General features: G+C 37.7%; 1 protein-coding gene across 1 annotated transcript in view; it reads left to right on the forward strand.

The window, feature by feature from the left end:
• FNBP4 (formin binding protein 4) overlaps window positions 1-11,194 on the forward strand; it is a 38,372-nt gene that overhangs the window by 18,672 nt on the left and 8,506 nt on the right. Inside the window, 3 exon segments of the mRNA XM_008574047.1 lie at window positions 4,942-5,268; window positions 5,391-5,535; window positions 5,957-6,294. Of these exon segments, the coding sequence (XP_008572269.1) occupies window positions 4,942-5,268; window positions 5,391-5,535; window positions 5,957-6,294 (810 nt within the window).

The raw sequence follows: 11,194 nt of genomic DNA on the forward strand, positions 1-11,194 counted from the left end.
GCCACAGGTGGGACAATTTATCCTTTATTAATTAGACAGAAATGATTATAGAGAAGAACTTGTACTAATTTGTATCATGAAAGAAGAAAAGAATTTATCTCATAACATAAGCTTCTAATTGAAAAATAGTGGCTTGAATGAAAAAAAGAATGCGTGAGTTATACTGAAAGAAATTAAGACAGTGGCTTCTTGGAAATCAGCATACTGTTGATAATCAAATATCAGACTCTGCTCAAAAACAAAAAGATGAGCCAGTATGTTTTGATTTGAAAAGATATTCAGGCTGGCTGATTAGCTCACTTGATTAGAGCTGTTGCTGATAACACCAAGGTCAAGGGTTTGGATCCCCTTAAGGTCAGCTACCAAAAACCAAATAAAGGAAAAGATGGTCCTATAATCATTCTGTCATGCCACAGATGAAACTGTGGATCTCTAAAAGCAGGAATGCTAATTAATGTTAAGGAACTAGATAGTTGAACTGTCAATATCTGTGTGGCATGATTATGAGATTTGCTCTACATTTCTTAGTCTATTGCTATTGCAGTCTCATTTCTTAAATCCACTAATCTTAAAAGAAGTAAGGTTGTACAAAACGATTTGAAGAAATGATCTGAAACTACCACTATACTTTTTTTTCAGAGAAGCAAAATAATTGATAATTGAAAATCACCAGCAGTATTGTAGTATAAAACAATCAGGAATAGGATGGCTTATCCTATTTAAGGTACTTGTAGAGGAATTTAGTTTAGTTTTATACATTTTTTTTTAAAAAATAGGCTTTCATAGCTCCTCAGTTACTCTGAGGATCTGATAACCCTTGAGAAGAGCCACAATTGGGCTGGCTCGTTGGTTAAAATGTGGTGCTGATAATACCAACGTCTAGGGTTTGATCCCTATACCAGCCAGTCACCAAAAAAATAAAGAGCCACAACGTGATTGCCACATTGTGAAAGAAGATACATTTTTTCCCCTCTAAGTATATCTTTTTTGTAATGACAAATGTAAGAGAATAGTCAAGCATAGTCAAGACTATGATTAACAACCTTTTGATCTTAAAAACTGGTAGCTGTTAAAGTGATGGCATCTGAAGGCAAGAGTGTGTGAATGGTTTTTAAAGTAATAGACCTTTGAAAATAAACGTGAAATTTGTTGGTACTATAGAGAGTAAAGAGCTGAATTTCTTTTGTCCTCTCCTTATCAAAAATAATTCTTTGTACTCCACTGGCTCCCAGATCCCAGCAGGAAAGTTCTGATAATGTACCAAATAAAACAGGTCATGTATCAAATGATTTTGTTAACTTATTAAATAGCCTTGGAATTGTCATCTGACCACCTTAAATTAAAAGCCACATAACAGTGCAGCAAAATTTTAGAACATAGCAAAAGTGTTATTTATTCTACTTTACATTTCAGAAGTGTATTTTCTAAAGTTACAGGGTATTTCACTTCTCTTTTTCATGAGGAAGTTTTCTTTTGAATACTTTCCCCCTCTTTTGGTAGTAGTGATAGACATGTCTAATAATAGATTTTTGTTTGTTTGCTTTTTATTAATTAATGAACTGAAGAGGCATGGTAGTTGGTTCTGTGTAGGTGATTCCACTCCTGAACACTGTCTAATGTCCCTTTCTCATGTGTTCCAAAGTTGTTTATTCCACATTTACCACCTCTGAGTGTTCTGGGAACACTTTAAAGTTAAGTATTAAGCTATTTTCTCTTTGTTGATGACACACATGGTGCTGTCCGGTAAAAGGTAGATCTTGAGACCGTCCTCCTTGGTTAAAACAAAACTAGTTGTGGTATAGGAAAAAGCCACTGATAAACAAGCTTATATTCTTAATATTCAGTATGCTTATTCTCTTTATCAAGAGCCTCTAGAACCACATGATAAACTTGACCTAAATAAATCCACATCTTATTCCAAGGTCTTTGGGATTTAAGAGCAATACTGATAATTGTCGTAAGCTTATAAAGAGAGTTTGTTATATATGCTCTTTGGTGGTTCAGCAGTGCCCAAAACTATCTTTTATTTATTTATTTATTTATTTATTTATTTTCAAAACTATCTTTTAAAGAAGAAAAATTACAGGGCCGGTCCATGGCTCACTTGGGAGAGTGTGGTGCTGATAACACCAAGGCGACGGGTTTGGATCCCTATATAGGGATGGCCTGTTTGCTCACTTGGGAGAGCGTGGTGCTGACAACAACAAGTCAAGGGTTAAGATCCCCTTACTGGTCATCTTTAAAAAAATTTTTTTTTAATTAAAAAAAAATAAAATAAGAAAAATTACTGTACTATGAGGAACCAAGGAAGTTTCAAATTTCTGTTCATTTTTCTAAATCACTTTTGTGTGCGTGTGTTTGTTTTGGCGGCTGGCCAGTACATTTTTCTAAATCATTTTAATCCTTGTTCATTGTTTCAGTGTTTGCATTTAACATCATGTCTCTAAAGGTGGGGTGATATTTCAAGATATCCAACATGTGTGTTTTGCTGGTTATCACAGGTTAAAATTTAGCTGCTTTTTCATTTTAATCTCTATCGAACTATTATTTGTGTAGTTTCTTGCTTTAAATTGCTAAACTAGCCTCTTGATTCAAAGTAGCAAGCATTAATTTCTCTTTGGGGGGAAAATAAAGGAATGCTACCTATAAATAGAAATAAAGATGCTGGGTGCTGACCCCGTTAGCTCAGTTGGTTAGATTGCAGTGTTATAACATCAGGGTCAAGGGTTTGGATCTCCATAACAGCCAGCTGCCAAAAAATAAAAATAAAGAAATAAAGATTCTAAGGGAAGAAAGGTTCTTAAAGAATTAAAAATTAGCATCCCGACACTATTCTATCTTTAAGCTTGTAGGTTTTAAATCCTTTAGTGCATAATAAAAGCTGTGAAAGCCATTTTCATTTCTTCTTGGACTTCAGACTTAAATGTTCTCTTAAATGGCAAAAATAGCAACTGGATTAAATTTATTTATTTATTTTGAAGCCAGAGGGTTGTATATGAACTTTAATGACACTGATGGTTATAAGTTCTGATAACGTACTACCATCAGACCAGCCCAACTGGATTAAATTTAGAAACGAGCATCACTATAATGGGACATCCATGGATATTCAAACTAGGATTTCTCGAAGTTCTTTTTATTTAAGCTAAAGGAGAAAATTATCAATGTTAAGACACAGCTTTTCTGTTTTAACTTAGTTTGGGATTCAAGTATTAATTGTAAAAATATTCCTTATTGCAGCTAAGTTTATCAAGTTTAGTTTAATCTCATATTTACACGGTTTAGTTCATTGTGATTAGTTAGCTTTGCTGGAGGTTGTAAGCCATATCATTAACCTTGAACTTACTGTGTTTCCTTGTGTTCCTCCACATAGCAGCGTGTCACCATCATAAGTGTATTGCATTATGCTTCTAGATGATAAGCCTACCAATATTATAAAATCTGAATTATATTTACCTATTATAGTTGTGGTCAGTTTAGTGGAAAGTAGTGTAATCTGTAATCAGTAAGTTTTTAATCGTCAGTGTTTATTACTTTAGTTCTGATGTAGTCTTGATGTACTGTTATATAATGTTGGCTGCCTGGCTGTGCCCAGACTTTGTCTAAAAGTTAGTGTATAAATTGATACTAGATATGGCCAAATACAAAAGTTTAATGAATCATTTGAAGTCTTTTAGCTGGAAAACTGCATTCATGGCTTTTTCTTTAGTGCCTTTTTCCTTACCAGGAAGCAACATCTCAAAATAATTACAGAAACAATGTGAGTTATGTTCTTAAAGTCTTTTACACAATGTGTCATCTATCTGTTCAATAAAAGGTAAAGCTGCTTTAAGAGCCAAATGGCGTGTGATCACTTTGATTTTACCTTGATTGCCAGTGTAGTCTAGGTCTTTTAAGCTAAGTAATATAAATGGCCTTTTCCTTGCCTAAGCCTTTCATAATCAGGCCCTATTTAATGCACCACTTTAGATGATGAAATTTAATAGGTGACTGTATCTGGATATCTACTCCATGAAAAGTGAGGTTTATATGAAATTTCTAAAGCTGTTGGACTCCTGATATTTCACTGGGACATCTTGGTAATATAGAAAGCAGTAGACTAGGAGTCAGACCTGGGTTTCATTACCTTTAAAATGAGGAGGTTGAACTAGATGATTTCTCATGTCTCTTCTACTCCTAAATTCTATGATTTTAGGGAGAAAATCCCCTTCAGCATTCCTGGGATATATATCTAATAGTCCCATATATTGTGACACTTCCCTATTGACGATAAAGAGGGATGGGGAAGGATACAAGTAAGTATATCCTCCTATTTTCTCTAATCTTTAAAGCTTTTCTAGCAGAGAAAGGACAGTTATCAATAGTGGCTTTTGCAAAATTTGAGAAAAGCCAATCCTGTAGCTTTTCAGCTGCAATTTCTTAATTCAGACTTCAGCAACAACAATCTCAAATTCTCTGCATCTTCAAACATCTCTTTTTCAAAATCTGAGTTATCATTTACTTCAAATTCGTCCTCCTAAATATCCTTTTTTCATCACAAAACTAAAAAATACTTTCTCTAATTTCTGTTGCTGATATTTATCAAGTGTATGTATACTACATAAAGATATAAAGGAATGATAGTAATAGCACCTTGTTAATGGATTTTTTTAAACTTAGTAACCCAAATTAATCAAAATGAGTAGAATTTTTGTGGATGTTTTGCATGGGAACTTCTTTGGGTCATCCCCACACACTTATCTAGCTCACTAAAAAATAAAACACATGGAATCAGTATTGCAAATACACAAATTTTTGTTAGGGAAGGGGGAGCCAGTCTTACTGTTCGAACTACTTTGCACACTGTACTAAGTTCTTATTGATGTTTGTGTCATGGATCAGTTGAACATTTCTATGAATGTAAACCATGGAGTTTTTGTTTTGCTTTTTCTCTGACTCTTACGTGTTTTCATAGGTTCTCTTTGTAAAGAATCCTTTTCTGGTCAAGTTTCTTCTTCATCACTGATGCCACTTACTCCATTCTGGACCCTCCTTCAGTCCAATGTGCCTGTGCTTCAACCTCCATTACCCTTGGAAATGCCACCACCCCCACCTCCACCTCCAGAATCCCCTCCTCCTCCTCCTCCCCCCCCACCTCCTCCTGTAGAAGATGGTGAGATACAGGAGGTAGAGATGGAGGATGAGGGAAGTGAGGAGCCTCCTGCTCCAGGAACAGAGGAGGATACTCCTTTAAAACCTTCAGCACAAACCACCATTGTAACAAGTCAGGTAAGTAATGTTCTTTGGCATTCTGAATTGTTTTGGGGACTGGGGCATGACTGACATGTTTTATTTTAGAAGCTATGTTTAGTTTGGGCCTTCAGCCACTGACCAGAATGTTTGTGTTTCAGAGTTCAGTTGATTCTACCATCTCTAGTTCTCCTTCCACTAAAGGGATAAAGAGAAAAGCTACGGAAATTAGTACTGCAGTGGTTCAGAGATCAGCTACCATTGGTAGTTCTCCTGTCCTTTACAGCCAATCAGCTATCTCTACAAGTAAGCATTGTGATTAAAGTATGGCTTTTTCCCTGCTATACTGGCCAGCCACCAAAAAAAAATGTGGATTTTCAGTGTACTGTTTCTTTTTTTGTTTCCAGCATTAGATGCCATATATTGAAAAAATGTTAAAGGCTTTTGATTGCAAAGACACCGTTAACAGTTTGGCATTATCCTTCCAGATTGTTTTCTGTGCATTTATGTACATCAGTGATTTTGATGTTTTAGGTACCTTAATGCTAAGGTATTCCAAAATTAATATTTTACTGTTAGCAAATATGGCTATATTTTTTGAGGAAGGAGGTGTATTGGAATCATTTTGTAGATGACCTAAACCCCAGTTCCCATTTCCTTCCTTTCCTTGCTTCTGGTCTTGTCAAAATGTCCTTTTTATAGTATCATTTTATGTTTTCTGTGTTAGGTCACCAGGCGACAGGGATTGGACACCAGGCAACAGGGGTTGCACACCAGGCAATACCAGTTAGCCATCCAGCAGCAGGAATGGGTCATCAGTCCAGAGGAATGAATCTACAGTCAAATTACCTTGGACTAGCAACAGCACCTACAATCATGAATTATGCTGAATGTTCTGTCCCAATTGGAGTGACTGGTTCCTCACTGCAGCCGGTCCAGGCCCGAGGTGCTGTGCCTGCCACTGCCATTATAGAACCACCACCACCACCACCTCCTCCTCCACCACCACCACCAGCTCCCAAAATGCCACCACCTGAGAAGACAAAAAAAGGAAAGAAAGATAAGGTATAGTAAATCTTTTCAGGAAATTTTTTTATTTAAATAATTTTTTATTGAGTTGATATTCACATAACATAAAATTAATCATTTTAAAGTGTACAGTTCAAGGGCTGGCCAGTTAGTTCACTTGGTAGAGCATGGCGCTGGTAACACCAAAATCAAGTGTTCAGATCCCCTTGCTGGCCAGCCACAAAAAAAATAACAATAATAAAAATAAAGTGTGCAGTTCAGTAGCATTTAGTGCATTCACAATGTTGTGCCACCACCACCTATATCTAGTTGCAGCACATTCTCAGGGCTGGCCTATTAGGTTAGTTAGTTAGAGCACAGAGTTGTAAACACCAAGGTCAAGGTCCTGATCCCTGGCCGGCTACCAAAAAAAAAAAAATAGCCATTCTCATCAGCCCATTATCACCTTTCTTCATCCCCTGGGTACCACCAATCTGCTTTCTGTCCCTGGATTTACCTATTCTGAATAGTTTATATAAATGGAATCATGCAATATGTGACCTTTTGTGCCTGGCTTCCTTCCTTTAGCAAAATGTTTCTGAGGTTCAGCCATGTAGCATGTATTATTCCATGTTACACCACAATTTGTTTACCCATTTATTAGTTGATGAACATTTGGATTGTTTCTACCTTTTGGCTGTTATGAATAGAGCTGCTATGAACACTATGAATTGAGTACCAGTTTTCAATTCTTTCGGTACTTGGTATTTTCTGTTTTGTTTTGTGTTTCTCCCATCCTGGTGGCTGTAAAGTATCTCATTGTAGTTTTGATTTCCATTTCTCTGGTGACCATTGACATTAAGCATTTTTTTCAGGTTCTTATTGGCCATTTTTATATCATCTTTGGAAAAATGTCTCTTCATTTTCGAGTTGGGTTGTTTGTTGTTGAATTGTAACAGGTATATTCTATTCCTCTATAACTTATATGATTTACAACTATTTTTTCCCAGTCTATGGATTGTCTTTTCTTTCCTTTTTTTGTTATGGTGATGTGATTGACAGTAATACCCCACTTGTATTTCTGATTTTAGTCATTTGTGGCTTCTCTTTTTATAGTCATGATAGCTAAAGGTTTGTGAGTTAGGTTGATCTTTTCCAAGAGTGAATTTTTGGTTTTGTTGATTATGTTGTTTTTCTGTTCTGTATTTTGTTTATCACTGCTCTCATTTTCATTATTTCCATTCTTCTGCTAGCTTTGAGTCTAGTTCCTTGAGGTATGCAGTTAGGTTACTTAGAGACCTTTTGTAATGTAAGCTTTTACAACTATAAGTTTCCCTCACAGCACTGTTTTCACAAGTTTTGGGATGCTTTTCATTCATCTCAAATTATTGCCTACTTTTTCTTGTAATTTCTTTTTACACATCAGTTTTTAAAAGCATAATATTTAATTTCTGCATAATTTTGAATTTTCCAGTTATTTTTCTGTTATTGATTTCAAACTTCATTCTTTTGTGGTCAGAGAAGATACTTGGTGTGATTTTACAATTATCGAGACATGCTTTATTGCCTAAAACATAGTCTGTCCTGGAGAATGTGCCCTTGAGAAAAGTGTGTAGTTTGCTATTGTTGGGTGGAGTGTTCTATATATTCCTCTCAGGTTTATAGTGTTCAAGTCTTCTATTTCCATATTGGTCTTCTGTGTGGTGGTTCTATCCATTATTTATTTATTTATTTTAATTGATATATATATTTTTACATTCTGTGATGTTGCAGAGCAGTTGGGAGGGAGGGGAAGAGGGGAAAGGGAAAGGAAATGGGATGGAAGAAGGAGGGAGGAGGAGAAGTGGGATTGAAGCCTGTGGCATCCCCCTCATTCCCACAGGGGAGACCAGAGGTCTTCCAGCAGTGGCTTGGTCATTGCTGGGCTGGGTACAGATGTTAGTGGGGTATGGCAGAAGCCCTCGCCTCCCACCACCCCAGCTTGGGAACCCAGGGCCCTTCATGATGCAGCTGGGTGGTCGTTGCTGGGCTGGTTGCATGTGTTGGGAGGTTGTGGCTGAGGCCCTTAGCCCCCACCCTTGGGACTGGTTGTGGGTGTCAGGGGCATGGCAGAGACTCCTAGCCCTCCCCGCTTTCTGGTTTGGTAGCCCAGGGGACTTCTGGTCTTCCTAGGTGTTATACATGTTCTTTGGTGAAATGAGACCTTTACTAGTTAACATCAAACTTTGTCTCTGGTTGTGGGCATTTTGTTTTTTCTGTCAGTTCTGTGTTGGATTTTTTGCTGTTCCCACCACTTAAACTCTGTGCTGGAACTAATTTGTTGTCCTTTGCTTACTTCTAAAATGGGGGAACTTCCTGTGGGGACCAGTACTTGAGCTCTGTGGTTGAGCTAAATTGCTACTTTGCTGCCGATTCCCTAGGGAAGGCTTTTTGTGCAGTTCAGGTTTTAATGATTGACTTTATAGGTACTTCCAGGTCTAATGAGATCTGGTGCTCCTGGGTTGTGTAGAAACTCTGGTCTGGGCCTGAGTCTTTTCATCAGACTGCACCCGATGCAGTTCTATATTCCTGACCAGTCTCCTCAGAGTGGTCCTACACTGATTGGGGTGCGGATCAGCTGTCCTTGCTGTGCCCCATTGTTCCCCTGGTGGGCCATGTTCCAGTCCCTTGCGATGTCTCACCAGCCACTGAGTGGCTCCTTTTTTTCAGTTGTTGTGGCTCCTCACTCCTATGTGGATCCGCAAGAATCCTATTAGTGGTCTTGCTGGCCTGGGGGCCTCCAAGGCCCTCTTCTCCCCTTCCACCTCCAAGCAACTTCATCCAAAGGACATAGCTGCAGCTTTTTTTTTTTTTTCTTTTTTAAAGATGACCAGTAAGGGGATCTTAACCCTTGACTTGGTGTTGTTAGCACCACGCTCTCTAAAGTGAGCTAACTGGCCATTCTTATATAGGGATCCAAACCCGTCGCCTTGGTGTTATTAGCACCACACTCTCCCAAGTGAGCCACGAGCCGGTCCTTAGCTGCAGCTCTTTCTGGCTCCTGCTCCATGCACTCAGCAGCTCCATCCTGGAAGTGGCAGGGGCTCAAAACGGTCAGAACTGTTCTTTCTTTCTCTCATTTCTTTCTCTCATCGTGGCTTCTCCCCCCTTCATGCACTCTGTAGGTCTCTCCTCCTCTTCCCATGAGCTCTAGTGGCTCCAGCTTGGCTGTCGTTGCTTTTTTATAGTTGTAAATTGGTTGATTTGGGGGAGAGAGTGATGCTGGGGGCCATCTATTCCTCCATCTTTACCGGAAGTCCTGTTCTATCCATTGTTGAAAGTGGGGTATGCAGTCTGTAATATTATTGTAGAACCATCTATTTCTCCCTTCCTTCTGTCATTGTTTGCTTCATTTATTTAGGAACACGAATGTCTGGCAAGTACTCAGTTTTAATTGTTATATCTTATTGATGAATTGACCTTTCATCATTATAGAATGTCCTTCTTTGTATCTTATAAATCTTTTGTCTGATATTAATATAGCTACACCCTTCTTTCTTGGTTACAATTAGCATGGAATATCTTTCTCTGTCCTTTCACTTTCAACCTATGCATATTCTCAGATATAAAGTGAGTCTCTTGTAGACAGCATAAGTTGGATTGTTTTTTATTCATTCTACCAATATATCTTTGTCATTTTGTTGTTTTCTATATGTCTTACTTCTGTGTCCCTGTATTGATCTTCCTTTGTGTTGATTTTTTTTTTTTTTTAAAGATGACTGGTAAGGGGATCTTAACCCTTGACTTGGTGTTGTCAGCACCACGCTCTCTGAAATGAGCTAACTGGCCATCCCCTATATAGGGATCTGAACCCATGGCCTTGGTGTTATCAGCACCACACTCTCCCAAGTGAGCCCCCAGCTGGCTCTTGGGTTGATTTTTTATAATGACATTTTGATTCTCTTCTCATTTCTTTTTGTGTATATTCTGTAGATATTTTCTATTTTAAACTGTTATAAACTTAACTTTAATTGCAGAAAGAAATTCTGCTTTAAGGTTCTACCCCTTCACACTATGTTATTGGAGTTACAAATTATGTTTTTATTTATTGTGTGCCCATTAACATGGATCCACAAAATTTTTTAATGCTTTTGTCTCTTACATCTTGTAGAATTAAAAACTAGGATTACCAACCAAAATTACAGTAATACTGGTTTTTATATTTGTCCATGTACAAGGGTACTTTAGAAAGTTCATAGGAAAATAGAAATAAAAGATAATAGGAATCTTTCCATGAACTTTTTGAAGTACCCTCATATTTACTTTTACAGGAGAGCTTTATATTTTTTGTATGACAAGTTACTGTTTAGCATTCTTTCACTCAACGAAGGACTCACTTTAGCATTTTGTGTAGGGCATGTTTAGTGGTAAGGAACTCCCTCAGCTTTTATTTATCTGGAATATCTTAATTTCTCTTTCATTTTTGAAGGGCAGTTTTGCTGGATACAGAATTCTCGGTTGATATCACAGCACTTTAAATCATCCCATTGCCTTATGGCCAATGTTTCTGCTGAGAAATTTGCTGGTGTCACAGATCCCTTGTTACATGAGTCACTTTTTTTTCTGCTTTCTATATTCTGTTTTTAGCTTTTTTTTTTTTTAAGATTTTTACTGTGTATTAATACTCTTGTGAAAAATTCACACAGTCGTCGCAGATAAAGTCATTAAAGAATCTATACTCCTGCTTTTTGCAATTGGTCTTTGCAATCCCCTGACTTACTTTGTTCTGTTCTTGCATTTCTTTTGCTGTTTTCTTGAAGTTTAATCCTTCTTTTTTTTTTGTCTTTTTTCGTGACCGGCAACGGATCGCAACCCTCAGTGTCGCGCCCGTACCGGACCGGGACCGGCTACGGGATCGCAACCCTCCGAGCTCCCCCCACACCGCCCGCAGCCAATGAACGGGCGAACAACAAGTGGG

This window comes from Galeopterus variegatus, unplaced genomic scaffold (assembly GCF_000696425.1).
Source record: "Galeopterus variegatus unplaced genomic scaffold, G_variegatus-3.0.2 Scaffold990, whole genome shotgun sequence".
NCBI lineage: Eukaryota > Metazoa > Chordata > Mammalia > Dermoptera > Cynocephalidae > Galeopterus > Galeopterus variegatus.